The following is a 17,857-nucleotide window of genomic DNA, read 5'->3' on the forward strand; positions in this document are numbered from 1 at the left end:
AGCGAAACCCCCTTCCACCATACACTTGCTGTAGCTTCCTGTTTTTGTCTTTGTCTCCCATGTTTAGCTGTACTGTATGGTTGTTGGCTGGCTGTTGTGTAGGCCTTACTTACTACCACATGTCAGTCTGGTCCTCTTCAAGGAAAATTCCACTCAAAAACTATATTTTGGTATTTTTTTCATTAGTCCACTGTTGACACAGTCCCAAAATGTTTTGCATGTTAGCGGTCAAGTTTTCAAGATAGTGGACTTTCAAGAAGCGAAGTGTCACTTGCCACATCATCATGATGATGCGTTTTGAATCATATGACGCGTTTTTCATCATATGATTACGCGTTTTACATCATCATGATGATGTGGCAAGTGACACTTCGCTTCTTGAAAGGCCAATATCGTGTCCAATATTGTGACTGCTGACATGCAAAACATTTTGGGACTGTATTAAAGGTGCAATATGCAGAAGGTCCTCCGGCATTTCCTGGTTGCAAGTACAAATAGTTTGCCTAATTTCAGATTACGTGACAAAACAAGCCATGGATTGTGTAGAGCACCTTTACCCTACAAGGTCCGGTGCCTGCTGGTATTTTGTTCTACCTGATAATTAATTAAACACACCTGGTGTCCCAGTTCTAAGTCAGTCCCTGATTAGAGGGGAACAATGAAAAAATGCAGTGAAACTGAGTTTGAAAGGTGTAGAGAAACATTGTACCATTTAAACCGCTGTGAAATATATTTTCATTAAACCAAAATATTGTAATTTCAGCTGTTTGAAACTGGTGTACAAAACTGAAAGTAAAAGATGCAAAAATTTAAGAATGGGAAGCATAGAAATAGAGCACATAGAACAGATGTACCACTTCTTACACTTGTGTTCAATGAGAATGGCAGATCTATAACTCACATTGAATTTGGTCAGGTCACCCAAAAAGTTACATATTGCAGCTTTAACAGTGGACTAATGAAGAAAAACATGAAAAACGTTTTTGAGTGGATTTTCCTTTAAGCTAGTAGATATGCATATGACACCAAAAAAACAAAAAAAAAACATCTATTGGTCACATACATGTGTTTAGCAGATGTTATTACGGGTGTAGCAAAATGCTTGTATATGCACCACCAACTGAACACCTGGTTTGATTGCTCCTCACAAACAAGGGCCTCTATATCAGTAACCCCTGAGAAAAGTGGGTCTGTGGAATAGAACTTGTGTGAATTGTTATGTAATATTATGTACCTATTTATTTATTAATTAACAGCCATCTGGATGAGAAAACAACAATAAAATGGGGAAAATGTGTTAATTTAAGTCTTTTTCGGTCCTTTGTTTTCAGTTGGAATGTTACCCTTCCTTATGCCAGTTTTCTAGACCAGGAAATTCTTCAGGGATTCTGCAAATGGGAAAGAAACATGCCCTCTCCTTTATCACCGTTGATCTTAAAACAACATCAATGTCAATAGCGCTTTGTCATAGAGCACATAACGTGTCTTATTACTCATCTTGAAGTCAACAGACCATTCCATCATGTATCTAATGAGCCTTTTGTTGATAAAGTGAAAAATATATCCCCCCAGTAGTGACCACACATGACTATTGTGAACCCAGGCATGTTTGCAGTGTATAGGTTTTTACGAGAGGCCAGCAGCTCTTGGTGGGCTGTTGTGGGTTTTTTGACCCTGGCTTTTATGGCCATGTTAGTACACTGTTAGGGGACATGTTGTTGGAGCTCTTACTGAAGGGAGGGGGGTGGTTCTTAGACAACCCTCCCCACGGTGCCTTGCCTGTACTGGGAGGAGTGACACAATTAGAGGGGGACCGAATGTGGTGCTCTGGTGCCTGTGTGAGCAGTGAACACAACCCTCCATTTTCTCACACTGTCTTTGTTATCTAGGACAGAACTGTGCAGAGGCATGCATGGTTAGGACATTATGCTTATGTCATCTACACAGGTGACCATGTGTTGCACTACTAATGCTCCTCAATGACAATGGGCTGGGAAATGACTTGTAAGGACGTTTCACAAAGAACAACGGAAGAAATCCTTTGTTTTTGTCATTTTGCCACTGGTGTCACACCCCAGGGCACCCTGGGGGACTGGTGCTCTGCCAGACTCATATATGTAGTCAGTAAGGCAGAAACCTTTGTAGCCTTTCCGGGGCGTCTGGCAGGTCCTACCCGGAATGTTTTTTACATTTTAAAACACAGATCCTGAAATTATACACTGTTAGAGATGACGAATTATTCTTCTCTTGAGGGGTATATGGAGGAGTATCTGGAGGGGGTATGGAGGGGTATCTGGAGGGGTATTTTTTTAATTTTTTTAGGCAAGTCAGTGAAGAACAAATTCTTATTTTCAATGACAGCCTAGGAACAGTGGGTTACCTGCCTGTTCAGGGGCAGAACGACAGATTTATACCTTGTCAGCTCGGGGATTTGAACTTTCAACCTTTCGGTTACTAGTCCAACGCTCTAACCACTAGGCTACCTTGCCGCCCCATATATGGAAGGGGTATCTGGAGGGGGGATGGAGGGTTATCTGGAGGGGGTATGGAGGGGTATCTGGAGGGGTATATTGGAGGGGGTAATATGGAGGGGGTATGGAGGGGTTATGGAGGGGTTTATGGAGGGGTATATGAGGGGTATTGGAGAGTATATGAGGGGGTATATTGGAGGGGGATCTGGAGGGGTTCTGGGGGGGGTATCTTGCCGGGGTATCTGGAGGGGGTATATGGAGGGGTATCTGGAGGGGGTATATGGAGGGGTATCTGGAGGGTAATAGGCGGGGTATCTGGGGTCATATTGGAGGGAGTATTATGGAGGGGTATCTGGAGGGGGTATGGAGGGGTATCTGGGGGTATATGGAGGGTATGGAGGGGTATCTGGAGGGGGGTATGGAAGGGGTCATTGGAGGGGTATGAGGGGGTATGGAAGGGTATATGGGGTTGAGGTATGGAGGGGGTATTGGAGGGATGGAGGGGGTATATGGAGGGGGTTGGAGGTATGGAGGGGGTTTAGGGTATGGGGGGTATGGATGGGGTATCTGGAGGGGGGTATCGAGGGGTATTGGAGGGGTATGGAGGGGTATTGGAGGGGTATTTGAGGGGTATTGAAAATGCAGTATATGGAGTGGAACCACGCATATTGTAATAACTATAGGACCATATTTCTTCAATATTTGGAAACGCTGGACAGTTACTTTACAATTCCATTTTTCACATTTTGACATGTTCAATATGCTACATCGTGGCCCTCTGCCTCTCCAGACCACCCCCTTACCCCCTCCAAAACCAAGTTTTTTTTTGAGGCGGTGGCCCATGGCAATTTCGCCTATTACATGCAATATTTTTACAGATGTATTTTCTTCATTATATATCACCTTTTCTTTTCAGTTGCCAGGATGGAGAGCTCTTAAGACCGTTGTTGGAGAGCTGTTTCCTCTTCCTGACACAAAACGGCAGTTATGTTATTCTGTCATGTTTTTCCTCCTTTTCATATGAAAACAGCATCACCCCTGAGGGGAATTCACCTGGTGTGACTTGACTTGGGATGTGTTCTGACATGTTACCCGTGTTCTTTACGAGATGATTTTCATGAGGTGATTCTAATTAAGCGTAATATGAGTGGGCTTGTTGACATCATTACTGGCAGTCTGGCACCTTCTAACATCTCTTTGAAATCCGCAGATCCATTGCGCCCTGCTTGCAATGATTAGATTCTATCATATCTTTTTAATGTTACATTTTTTAGGGTGTGAGATTCTGAGAAGACTCTCTGGGTTCGCTGCGTTTCAATTTGAATTGTGCAGTCAGAGGTGCCAATAGCACGTTTGAATAGCTACATACTGTACTTTTGTTGTGTGAATGCAGTGTTAGTGGAAGTCACACAAGACTCCCTCTGTTGAACTTGCTTAGAGGGAGACGGACATTTGACATCGCCGCTATAAAAGGYYMRTCYKWWSTKAYSSRKKYTRWWYKMRRMTSYWMARWRYYRKWRTKKYWTSASMTKCWRYRRTWRYKSKKRTGWMTMRWSWYKAKWCAYMMSMRYWAYYRYWGMAKSTSAWRMMAYWMYRRYWYTKWRSAKYYKMRWWYARMMYSSRTMASWWMRGAYKRRCCTTTTATAGCGGCGATGTCAAATGTCCGTCTCCCTCTAAGCAAGTTCAACAGAGGGAGTCTTGTGTGACTTCCACTAACACTGCATTCACACAACAAAAGTACAGTATGTAGCTATTCAAACGTGCTATTGGCACCTCTGACTGCACAATTCAAATTGAAACGCAGCGAACCCAGAGAGTCTTCTCAGAATCTCACACCCTAAAAAATGTAACATTAAAAAGATATGATAGAATCTAATCATTGCAAGCAGGGCGCAATGGATCTGCGGATTTCAAAGAGATGTTAGAAGGTACATGTACAAATTACCTTGACTAACCTGTACCCCTGCACATTGACTTGGTACCGGTACGCCCATGTATAGCCTCGTTATTATTTTATTGTGTTACTTTTCATTGTATTTTTTTCTTTAATTTATTTAGTAAATATTTGCTTAACTGCATTGTTGGTTAAGGGCTTGTAAGTAAGCATTTCACGGTAAGGTCTAAACCTGCTGTTTTCAGCGCATGTGACAATTAAAATTTGATTTGAATATTTCCAAAACTAAAAGTATTGTATTTGGGACAAATCATTCACTCAACTAAATCTTGTAATGAATAATGTGGTAATTGAGCAAGTTGATGAGACTCAACAGCTTGGAGTAACCCTGGATTGTAAACTGTCATGGCCAAAACATATTGATACAACAGTAGCTAAGATGGGGAGAAGTATGTCCATAATAAAGCACTGTCTAAACAGCACTAACAAGGCAGGTCCTACAGGCCCTAGTTTTGTCCCACCTGGACTACTGTTCAGTCGTGTGGTTAGGTGCCACAGAGGGACTTAGGAAAATTACAATTTGCCCAGAACAGGGCAGAATGGCTGGCCCTTAAATGTATACGAAGAGCTAACAATAATATGTATGTCAATCTCTCCTGGCTCAAAGTAGAGGAGAGATTGACTTCATCACTACTTGTATTTGTGAGAGGTACTGACATGTTGAATGCACTAAGCTGTTTGTTTAAACTAATAGCACACAGCTCGGACACCAATGCATACCCCACAAGACATGCAACCAGAGGTCTCTTCACAATCCCCAAGTCCAGAACAGACTATGGGAGATGCACAGTACTACATAGAGCCATGACTACATGGATCTCTATTCCACGTCAAGTAACTTATGCAAGCAGTAAAAATACAAACACTTTATGGAACAGCGAGGACTGTGGAGACACAGGCACATGCATACACACACAGATGTTTGTGGTAGAGTAGTGGCCTGAGGGGGCACAATGTGTTGTGAAATGTTTTTTAAATTGTATAACTGTCTTAATTTCACTGGATCCCAGGAAGATTAGCTGCCGCCTTGGCAGGAACCAATGGGGACCCATAATACAAATACAAAAAAGACAAGCCTCAAAGGAGACAGCTTCTCTTTGTAAAAGACTTGCCCCTTCCCAGCTAATTTTATTCTTAATCTTTACTTAACTAGGTGATAATGATCATGTGAAAATATCCTTTGGGTATTGGGCTTAAGGCATGTTTAAACAAGCACAGGCATCATCTAACCGTTGTAAAAACCAATGCCAAAGTGCTTTGGTAGGAACTGTTTTACTGCAGTCTCACCAGGCAGACTACACACTTCCTAGAACTCTTACAGAAAGGACAAAAAAACAATGTTCTTTTTGTATATAGACTTTATTGAAAGAGAAACCAAAAGATGTACAACAATACCAAAGAAGTCGTCACTGAAGCTAACATCTCTAGTAAGCTCTAAGACCAGACCAAGGACAGTGAATTCCATTGAAACGATAGGAAGCATAATTCACATCACGACAATATGGAGATCCCTCCTCTAAACCCTCAGAGAACGATGACAAGCAAGTAAAATAGCAAAAATGTCAAACAGGTCAAACCTGCTTCGTTGCACAGTGTTTTAAGTGAGGGACGGTTGCATAGAAGCTTGTTGTGTGAATCACCAAATGGAACTATAAAATACTCAATCTCTGCATGATTGAGAAAGTAAAGAACATGAGACGAAAGTGCGTCTCTAAATCAGCAGCAAACCACACGTTACTAAACATTGACAGGTAGATCTGTAATTTACCAAACCCAGCAGCAAAAKAAGAGTTAGTTTTACTGTACATCTGAGACTATTGGGATATTTGGTGTCACCTCTTGTACAGCAAACCTGCCATGGACATTTCCATGGCACACTACAGGAATATTTTCAGTTGAGTAAAAAGATTGCATGAAGAGCTTGAAATAAACTGAATTAAAGTATAAATAAGATTCTTAAAAATAAAAAAAATACAGTCTCTTATACTTGTGTCCATGGTCCCTGTCATTAAATTAGGCATCTCAACAACAAAATTCTGACCTTGAGCTTGCTTACAGGTCATACAATTGACCAACCCCAGGTAGAAAACAAGTAGTGGAACATGAGGTATATTTCTCAAGGGAAGGGTGATCAAAACATGGCAGAAACCATAAGAGAAAGATGACAATTGTATTAGAAAGACAATTGCCTGCCTTAAAAGTAAGCTTCAGCTAAATGCAAAACAAACTCAAAATGGGTACAGGATCATACAGACAAAAAAAAACTAACTGACCAGTTCAACTTCTGTAAAATGACAGAAGTTGTGGAATTTGGATAACCCTTTAGATATTAARGTTAAACAAGAAATTACCCATTTTAGACCCATCTTTGCTCAAATGAAAACTAAGCAACAAATATGAAAAATACTGTTGAATAGAACAGACAACATAAACTTAGTTCTGATAGCGATGGGATTCACAACCCTGCACTTCCCAAAGAATCAGAAAAAAATACACACATACATGATGGCTCAGTTGAGGAAAGTCTCTGCAAACGTGCAGGCAAATGAGGTAGCATAATACACAAAGGAGGATTGGAAACAAGTCTATATGGCTGCTTAGTGACTAAACCACAAAAGAGGAAAACGCTTAGATGCAGAACTAAAAGTGATCTCAATTAATGGCAACGCTTTACAAAGCAACAAAAATCTGAGATTGTGGTTTTGTTAGGTAGTTAAAATTAACTTTGTACCAAAACAATTGTGAATTTCAGTCGATATTTCCTGCGATCAAAAGGTTAGATTTTTCTAAATGTGATCAAGRTTCTCAGTAATAGTCAACAATCACTGTCCCGAAAAAAAAACTAAAAACTGTGCCCCCCCCCATGTTTGTCACACATTTTCGATATGTAAGATCCTACCAGGTGTTTGGGAAGCTCAAAGATGATACCCTTCAACAATATGGCTCAAAAAGCAAAGAACATTTTTAAAATTTAGAACAAACAATCTTAAAAACAGAATCAAATAGATCAATATGCTGCTCTTATGTAAAGTGTGAGATGGCAAAAACACTTCACAAAAACACATGACCAGTTAATATACTGAGTTGTGAGAGGAGAGGTGATATAGGGTGGCAGCCAGTCTCTTAGTTAAATCCAATAGTTAAAAAACACGGTACACCTTAAAACAGATTTTTTACCTACTACTGGGCTGAGTCTAAATCAAAGAATATCCCCATGGGTGATATCACCATATCCACAGCGTCGATCTCATCACATCAAATGGCACCCATCAGCTTTAAATGCACACTTTCTAAACCCCACAAAAAAGGTCAAAATTCAAAGTGTCAAATTAAAGAAAACAATTAAAATRGTCATTTCAATCCCACTTTCAGATGATTATCAAGGCACGGTGGGGCATAATAAAAAAAGGGGTTACATTTTAGGCTACTTGGATTTAAATCATTTAAGCAAAGGTGCACAGACCATCTGTAAAAAAATATATATTTTCAGTCCACTGGGTTTCAAATCAACAATTTGCTCACCATTTTATGTCATGCCTTCAAGTGATGGACAAGTTCAACTGAAACTGGATGAAAACATGTCTGTAGGATAATGTAGTTTGTCAATGGAAGATGGGGCAAGATGGTGGGGTGTCAGTGAAGCATGCAAAGTGGCCGAGGTGTTGAACATATATCAAACGTGTCTTGATACACAGTGCCACCGGTTCACAGGGTGAACCCAAAACAGACACATTCAGGACAAACAAACAACCAAACATGGCCATCCTACTACAAAGCAGCAGATATAACAGGTATATCAATACAAATGGAGTACATGTGTAATCATTAATCTACAATTAATGTCAGGCCAAGTAAAACATTCCCTGTAACAATATAGGTTGAGAACTGTACTGATAAAATACTAATTCCATTTGCGGTATCAATTAGCAGTTGGCTCGAATGCTTCCTTTTCCTTTTCTCACGATAGATATTTCAGTCTTCCAAAGTTAAGTGTACTGTTCACTGATTCATTGGGTCCAGGAAGTTTGAAAGTGGTACCTGAGGAGACAAGGGGAAAAAAAGGAAATAAATGCATAATTTAAGTCAGAGCTAACATGCAAAGAATGTTCAGTTAAAACAAAAAAGTGGATATATTCGATCCAAAAATTCTATTAAGCATGATTGTAAAAAAAAAATATGAAAAAGGGCGCAGGGAAAAGAGAGGTTGGAAGGCCTAGCTACAAGGCTACCTCTCCATCACGAGGTTGTGTGGGTGGCAGGAGGAGGGGTTCAGGGCCAAGACAAAAGAACACAATCTAAAACCACAATTGAGAGCATTCACACCTAACCATAAACAATTGAATCTCATTAAAAAACCTACTGTTATGTCAAGACAGCTGACTTTTTCAGTTGCATAACCTAAATGTGTTGCATGACCTAAATGTGTGGCTTAAGCACAAATGGGTCAGCGGCAGCTAGCGTGAGACAGTAAAACACTAGAGGCTCTTAACACTGAAATCCTTCTCTGAATGCGTGCCAGGGTAAACAAACACCCGGGTCTTTCACACTGGCCATACKGAGGACATCTGAACTGGTCAAACCACCAGCTCGTCTGAGGGGCTATACACTCACCAGTGTGTTTACATAGTCTRAAAGACAGGCATGGAGTGTGTAAAAACAGATTGATTAACAGCCATWTTCACTACGATAAATACATTCATCTTACTATAGCCTACAAAACCAGGATTGTGTGGCCTAGGTCAGAGTGTTTAGTATTGCTGAGTCAATGCAGCAGTGGTCCGTCCTGCTGCAGACCATTACGAGGCTACTACCTACATGTCCCACTCATCTGCAGCAGCCACTGCAGTGGGACCAATGTCTGGGTCTGAGCYACAAACCCCAGCTGACTGAAACTTGGCCCTAACATGACACGAAGACGCAATCATCATATCATTACTCAGCAAAAACACAACCCGGTAATAGGGTCATATTTGGGTCGTATGTGACATCACCTTAAGTATGAAGAAGCTAGTTTGTGACAGTGTGATTTTGTTAGTTAGGCACTCTGCASTGGAATTTTTATTAACTTGATTACAGATGATACCATTTTCAAGACACGACAACCTTGCTTCTTCTAAAGCCTGGCTTCGTGATAGAAGGTACTATAAAAGGATAAGGAAAAGGTTAAAGGAGAATTTGCCTTTTTTTGAAGTAAATCTCTATTTTTGATGTAAATGGCTTGTTATAGAAGGGTCCAGAAACTTTTTTGTGTGATTTAGCTTGTTTTTTTTGGAAACTTTGCCCAGCTGCGATTCACTTCCTCAATGCTTGTTGTGCAGTATCAGGACTCAGGAGTGTCCGTTTCTAAAAAGGACATATTTGGGTGTTTTTTGTTCATGTCTTTTACATGCCTTTGATACTACACGAGTAAGTTAATAGTTTTTGAAAAACAAGCCCCCCCCCCAAAAAAATGTAAAAGTCTGAACCCTTCTATAAAACATGACATTTACATCAAAAAGAAATAGGAAAATCTACTTGAACTTTAGTGACAGTAGCTCCACCGGGTCACATTAGGCGGATGTACTGGGGGGTGGGGGGTTTATATACTGGGCGAATTCTACAGTTGGAGTACAGTCGCTTGTATGTGAATTATTAAGACTCATGAGAGATTTAAATCCACAGTAACATGGTCCTTTGCATAAAAAGCACGTGGTTCTATAATATTTTAGTATTTTATTAGGATCCTCATGAATCAATCCACAGAGTAATTTTAGTATTTCATATATTCTGCAGTTATTTGAAATCCATTGTGGTTACCACTGAGGACTGTATCCAGACTGTCATTGTTTGRCTTGTCTACTGATGCTGTCCTATTTCTCACCAACCTGTTATGTAACTGGTTTAAAGGGGGATTTAAAGCCTCAGCTCTCTGTCCATGGAGATTMTTTTATTATTATCATTTTTAATTTAACAAGGCAAGTCAGTTAAGAACAAAATCTTATTTACAATGGTGGCCTACTGGGGAACTGCCTTGTTCAGGGGCAGAACGACAGATTTTTACCTTGTCAGCTCGGGATTCGATCCAGCAACCTTTCGGTTACTGGCCMAACRCTCTAACCACTAGGCTACCTGCCGCCCCTACGCTCCATGCTCCTATGAACTTCACATGTTGGTGGTCATGGAAATGACACAAACACAGTCTATATCTACTGAGAACAGCGCTCTTCTCTACACATGGATACACCTATGGAGGACTTACAGTACACGCTGTTCAGTCAAGCCCTGACATTATGCAAGCCGTTTCCCATAGGGAGTATTGACTTAACAGCAGTTTGTGTTTCCTGTTTTTTCCAGTGGTGTTATGAACAAAACAAATCAAGGATGCTTCTGACAGTTATATGCAAGACGTGCCTTGATATTAAAAAACGTATTACATTATCCATTAATTAACCTCTTTGCTGGCTTGCATTTATGCAGCCCTACAGCTGGGATGAGGAAGAAAACCCTGTACTCCTCAACCAGTTTAAACTGCTGGGGCTAAAGGAATTCAGTTAAACATCTGGGGAGCAGGCAGCACAAAAATTTGGAACATATGAGCCGATGCCCTGACCAGAACCTTCTGTGACTAAGCATACCTCTCTACTGGGCCACGGAGAAATCTTTCAAAGCCAATCTGTCAACCGAACAGTGCTTGTGAATAATAAAGAAAGTACATCTAGACAAAACAACCAGCGTGAAACAACCATTGCTTGTAGACAATGCAAAAACAAGACAAAATATTAAATGTATGGATAAGTACCTTGGGAAGAGATCTAGTTCCGATTCTCGGGGGGGGGGGGGGGGTCACGCAGCACATGTGAGCTGGTCCATCCTGTTGTGTAGCTCAAGCGCATCGGGCCGGTCCTGAGGGTTGACCGCCAGCATGTCCTGCAAAAGTTTCTTCACCCCGTCTGACATGGAGGACTTGCGCTTCTGCGGGATGTTCAGTACCATCTTTGGGTTCTCTAGCAGTGCCTCGCCAACTGGCACGATGTCGGCTCCCTGCCTCACGTAAGTTCCCAGCAGCTCGCGCTTGGACTCAGCGTCGATAAAGGTGATCCGCTCCAGCATTGCCCAGATGATGATGCCAAGGGCGAAGATGTCCGCCTTGGCCGTGTAGTGGCCCTCCCACACCTCGGGTGCCATGTAGAAGTCTGAGCCGCATGCCGACGACAACCAGAACTTGTTGACGTTGACAGCGTTTTTGTTCTTGTCCTCGCCCTCGTCATTTTTCCCAGCGCCCTCTAGGCCGGCACACACCTTGCTGAGGCCGAAATCGGCGACTTTGAGAACTGGTGTCCCTGACTTTTCAGAGATGAGGATGTTGTCAGGCTTGAGGTCTCGGTGAACAATGTTGTTTTCATGCAGGAAGGCCACGGCTCTGGTGAGCTGGAGCATGAAACTGTTGTTGGTCAGTGGGTCAGGTCGTCGCGACAGGATGAACTGGTTCAGGTCTCCACCTTCACAGAACTCCATGACGAACCAAAGGTAGCAGGGCTCCTCTGGGTGGCTCAGCACTCGCTCACCTGCAATGGATGGACATGAATTTTTTAAAGTGCAGCAGTACTAAACAGTCAAATGAACCCCCACCTTACAGAACCATGGATACCAAATGAGCCAATACTGTGAAAAATAAAGGAAATTATAAACGGATGAATGATTAGCTTGACAAAAAGACAATCATGACGAGGTAATGAAGAGATTTCCTTTTCTGATCACAGTTTAATACCCAAACTGGAAAATATTACAAAATTGACACATAAGATGCTTTAATTACAAAATCCATCGCTTTCAGCTGTAGTATCGCCAAGGAAGCCATATAGGACATTTCAGTCTATAACCTCAGTTAATCCTACTCCCATTATCTAGTGTGTGTGTGTGTGTGTGTTCCAGGAAAAAAGGTTGTGACAAGCTGCAACTATAGGAATTACAAGTGGGCTAGGCTGTTAAAAAACAGGTTTGGAGTAGCTTGAATGTTCTCTTGTTTGTATACTGTCAAGACAATACCGTCTAACAGGAACAGATATGACTATGGTGCTACAGAAACTTCTTATAAGCCTAATATTACCTAGGCCTACATTAATACATATTAACCTAGGCTATATTATAAACAGTGATATCTGCAATTGCTTTGTTCACGATGCCTCTGTTACTTGAACAGTCTAACCTTGAGCAACTTTATCCAAAGCTTTGTGACAAAGCATGACCTCAAGAAATCAGTAGGAATGTTTATCAAATGGATACCCATTTAAAAGACAAACGGGCTGGGTGAAAGGATTAAACACAACATTACTGAGGCAATCAAATCAGGCAAACTGTGATCCTATCATAGGTACTAATTTGAATAGAAACAAGAGAAACTACTTCAAATGACAAGGCAGTTGAACTTGTGGCTGGAAAGAGTGGTAGAGAACGCACTCATAGCAAACTGTCAAGACCTTGACCCACTATAAAACACAGCAATTATGCCTACCAGAAACTAGGGCTGTGACAATAGCCTTTTTGCGATATTCTTTCCATGGCAAAAATGAAAACACGAAGCAGGCCTTATTCTTTGGTCCTTTAAATCCTGATACATGTTAAATATTGTGTGCCCTACCTGGGGACAATAAATAAATGTGACTGGATGACACCATAATTAATGTTTGTTTACAACATTAGGGCAGTTAAAACCTTTATGTTTTATTTCCTTGCCACAATACTAATGAGTATCGCGATTACTGGTATCGTCCCGGTCCTACCTGAAAACAGGATAAAAGTATCTATGTGCGAAGAATGAGAACCTCAATCATTAACAGTCCTCTGTGGATAAATTATCCCACTTGAATAAGTATTTTGAATAATGATTCCATCACCAAATCAAGTGGTATAAAACTGTACGCAAGTAAACTTAAGGCTTCAAAATAAAAAGCAAATCGACATTCTATACTATATTGAAAACAAATATTTCAGGGTGAACCCTATGGCTTACAGAGTATGGTATGACCTGGCTAGCAGCAGTTGCATAACAGAGGGCCAGCATTGTGACAAGAGGGCGACACAGCCATTAAAGAGGCTTCCAAGATGACGACACTCACAGAGACCCCCAATGAGAGYTGGTACGTGACACCAACTCACGTATCTCAAATGGCTTTGCTCAAAAGCATTCARATTGAAGTATTCATGTAAACAAAAAACAGCTCCCAAGACCGGACAATAACTAATACAATGAAGCAGCAATTGCAACATYGTTTCCAAGCATTTCACTTCAACCTGACCTAGGCTATACCGTCTCGACTGATCTTGAAAATGACCGGTGAGCGTCAAAATGTAAGGTGTTCATACTACTAGAATATTAAAAAGGCCCAATCTAGTGGATATGATAATCAATGGCTCGACAAAGAGGCCACTATAATACATCTAAATTAGGTTACGTCATCACTGGAGAAAAAAAAAATCGCTTCCACGCATTGGTTTCATTTGACACTTTCGTTGAACTGAATAGACAATGGAACCGGCACAAAATGCCCACCATATACCATAGGACAGCTGCCGGCATAGAGAAATGACGTAACGTGAATTGATATATATAACTATAWGGAACTGTGATTTCCACACAATCATCATAGGCTGGATACCTTTTAATGAAGTCTCCACCAACCGCAAGTACTGCTTGGATCTCTTGTTCCCATGACTCATTTTCTGAGCCATACCGTTTCTTTGTAGCACACATTCTTCTAGTTGCACCACATTCTCGTGTCGTTTCTCAAGGCTAGCCAGGGCCCAGAATTCTGCCAAGGCAAGCTCGACATTTTCTGGTGCATCGCATCGAAGTTTCTTTACTGCAACGCTTGCACCCGACCTCCGTGCAATCGCTTCATAGACCACGCCATAGCTGCCCCTTCCGACCTCACGGAGTAAACTGTACCGCGGAGCCATGACCTTTCGCTCCAAACTCCAATTTTTGATAAATCCAGCGTCATCCTCCATGGCATCATTGTCGTCTGTATTCCCAACACTCAAAGATCTTAGGACGTTTGCATTTTCCCTTTTCGCAGACGCATCTTGCGTACCAGTTCTTTTGGCTCTCACACTCCTCGCCCGTCTACGTCTGTTGTCACCTGTATCCATGGATGTCTTCACGTTAAAAGCGAATACACGAGGAAATTAGGTATACACTGCTTTCCTTTCATACCTTTCGACTAAAACGCAAACGAGCGCTTGTTATTTATACACCTTCCAATGTTTGTGAGGATGATTTGATCACACTGCTCAATGGCGTTATCTCACACAATCAATATTTGAGCCTAGCGGAGCAAAAATTCAAGGAGGGGAGGGCAAATCTAGAGACTATACCATTCTCTAAAAGTAGGGGTGTAGGAAGTGATGTAATTTGAAATTAACACAACAATGCTTTCTCTACTGTTGCTGGTTTAAACATTTGCCAGTGAATGCATTTCCAGTATAAAACCCTCAATAAACTAGGCCTACATATTAAATTGCGCAACAGCAAACGTTATTTCTAATTGATAAGAATGATGATGGCATTGCTAACAGGAGGACCTTTCTTCAKTTCGGTTTCTTGAAATAGGTCCAATGTCTTTAAAACAGCCTACTTTTATCAACAATTAAATTACGCAATAGAACTCATACTTTGGATGAAAATTGCGTGCACATCCGGGACAATCATCTTACATGTGTCCAGGACACTTGGAAAGAATGTATGTACTTTTCTCTCCCCCTCATATTTTCCCCATATGGTTTCTTCCTTCCAGCATGGTCTTCAACGTGRGTGCATCTCCTCGCACGAGAACACGTGAGGGAGCACACGCAGCCCTGCCCCAGGGTAGCTGGACAGGAAATCAAATCAAATTTGAGTCGTGACGTACAGTGCAGTTGATCAATATCAATAATAAGTAAAAGAGTAAAATACAAAATAACAAGTAGGCCTAATATAAGTAAATAGAAGAGGTAGTATSCATATAATAATGGGATGTATTTACAAATATAAAGTGGGTTGTTTTTTAACCTTTATTTAACTAAGCAAGTCAGTTAAAAACAAATTMTTATTTACAATGACGGCCAAACCCTAACGACACTGGGMCAATTGTGCTCCACCCTATGGGACTCCCAATCACGGCTGGTTGTGATACAGCCTGGAATCGAACCAGGGTCTGTAGTGACACCTCTAGCGCTGAGAGGCMGTGCCTTAGGCCGCTGCATCACTCTGGAGCCTGGTAGTGACAAATGTTATTTGTTACATGCTTCTGTAACCGATGTGAAATGGCTAGCTAGTTAGCGGTGAGCGTGCTAATAGCGTTTCAATCGGTGACTTTACTCACTTTGAGACATTGAAGTAGTGGTTCCCCTTGCTCTGCAAGGGCCGCGGCTATTGTGGAGCGATGGGTAACGATGCTCGTGGGTGACTGTGCTGATGTGTGCAGAGGGTCCCTGGTTCGCGCCCGGGTCGAGGGGATGGACTAAAGTTATACTGTTACACTTCTTAGATTGTAGACTAACAGTGAAACGCTTACTTATGGGTCCTTTTCAACAATGCAGAGTTAAAGATAAAATAAAAAGTTGCCCCCCAAAGTTATCCCAATAAAAAAAGAGATAATCATTGAAATAGTGATACAAGGAATATATAAAAAATAAAAAATAATTAGCAAAAAAATAACGATGGCTATATACTGTATAGGGAGTAAAGAACAACACTGGCTACAATGCCTTCAGATAAACTTTTTCCAAATGTTGTGGTGGTTACAGACTGAATTTATAATGGATTAAATTTAGATTTTTCTTGTCACTGACCTACACACAAACCCCATAATGTTAAAGCTGAAATGTCTTGAGTTAATAAGTATTTAACCGGCACTTTCACTGAAACGTTGATTAATGTGAACTGTCCCTGTAAAAATAAACTTTTGTTATGGCAAGCCTAAATAAGTCAGGAGTAGAAATGTGCTTAACAAGTCACATGATAAGTTGCATGGACTCACTCTGTGTGCAATAATAGTGTTTAATATTATTTCTGAATGACTACCTCATCTCTGTACCCTCACATACAATTATCTGTAAGCTCCCTCAGTCAAGCAGTACATTTCAAACACAGAATTCAACCACAAAGACCGGGGAGGTTTTCCAATTCCTCACAAAGAAGGCCACTATTGGTAGATGGGTAAAAAAACTGATATTTAATATTCCCTTTGAGCATGGGAAAGTTATGAACACTTTGGATGGTGTATCAAACACGCAGTCACTACAAAGATACAGACATCCTTCCTTACTCAGTTCCCGAAGAAGAAGGAAACTGCTCGTATCGTGGCGCCGAAGAAGATGGCTGAAGTTTTACGTGCTCCTAACCGAATGCGTTTTTTGTTTTGTTTTTTTGCATTGTTTGTAACTTATTTTTTTACTTATTCTGTACATAATGTTGCTGCTACCGTCTCTTATGACCGGAAATAACTTCTGGACATCAGAACAGCGATTACTTAACACGAACTGGCAGAAGCTTTTTTTTCCTTTAAGAGTTTGACGTGAAGACATACTGCTTTCCCAGGAACAGCCCAAATCCCTGTCATTTGCGTGAAGAGACGAGGAGAAAAAGATGACGGAGGTCTGGCTGGCTTCTGAGATTCGTAGGCGATCAAATAAACCCCCCACTGCCTTCCGTTCTACTAGCTAACATGCAATCACCTACGAGGAAGATTAAACTACCAAAGGGACATTAAAACTGTAATATCTTATGCTACACAGAGTCGTGGCTGAAACAACGACATTATCAACATACAGCTGGCTGATTATACGCTGTATCGGCAGGATAGAACACCAGCGTCTGGTAAGACAAGGGGGGCGGACTATGTATATTTGTAAACAACAGCTGTCACGATACCTACCACTCTAAATTCCAAGCATCTGCCTCTAACCCTAGGAAGCTTCTTTCCACCTTCTCCTCCCTCCTGAATCCCTCCCCTCCTCCCCCCTCCTCCCTCTCTGCTGATGACTTCGTCAACCATTTGAAAAAGAAGGTCGACGACATCCGATCCTCGTTTGCTAAGTCAAACGACACCGCTGGTTCTGCTCACACTGCCCTACCCTTTGCTTTGACCTCTTTCTCCCCTCTCTCTCCAGATGAAATCTCGCGTCTTGTGACGGCCGGCCGCCCAACAACCTGCCCGCTTGACCCTATCCCCTCCTCTCTCTCCAGACCATTTCCGGAGACCTTCTCCCTTACCTCACCTCGCTCATCAACTCATCCTTGACCGCTGGCTACGTCCCTTCCGTCTTCAAGAGAGCGAGAGTTGCACCCCTTCTGAAAAAACCTACACTCGATCCCTCCGATGTCAACAACTACAGACCAGTATCCCTTCTTTCTTTTCTCTCCAAAACTCTTGAACGTGCCGTCCTTGGCCAGCTCTCCTGCTATCTCTCTCAG

At 41.6% G+C, this 17,857-nt stretch overlaps 2 protein-coding genes across 2 annotated transcripts in view; one reads left to right on the forward strand and one right to left on the reverse strand.

Moving 5' to 3' along the window:
• The window catches only part of LOC111970486 (stathmin-3-like), a 118,292-nt gene that overhangs the window by 22,782 nt on the left and 77,653 nt on the right, over positions 1–17,857 (forward strand). The window lies entirely within an intron of this gene.
• On the reverse strand, positions 5,766–14,752 carry LOC111970484 (serine/threonine-protein kinase 35). The gene is made up of 3 exons (XM_023997249.2): positions 14,061–14,752; positions 11,204–11,969; positions 5,766–8,463 (listed from the first exon to the last, which is right to left on the reverse strand). Exons 1-2 carry the CDS (start codon positions 14,551–14,553, stop codon positions 11,248–11,250), a joined length of 1,215 nt encoding a protein of 404 aa, XP_023853017.1. The 5' UTR covers positions 14,554–14,752; the 3' UTR covers positions 5,766–8,463; positions 11,204–11,247.

The sequence above is a fragment of the Salvelinus sp. IW2-2015 genome, linkage group LG11 (assembly GCF_002910315.2).
Source record: "Salvelinus sp. IW2-2015 linkage group LG11, ASM291031v2, whole genome shotgun sequence".
In the NCBI taxonomy this organism is placed as follows: Eukaryota; Metazoa; Chordata; class Actinopteri; order Salmoniformes; family Salmonidae; genus Salvelinus; species Salvelinus sp. IW2-2015.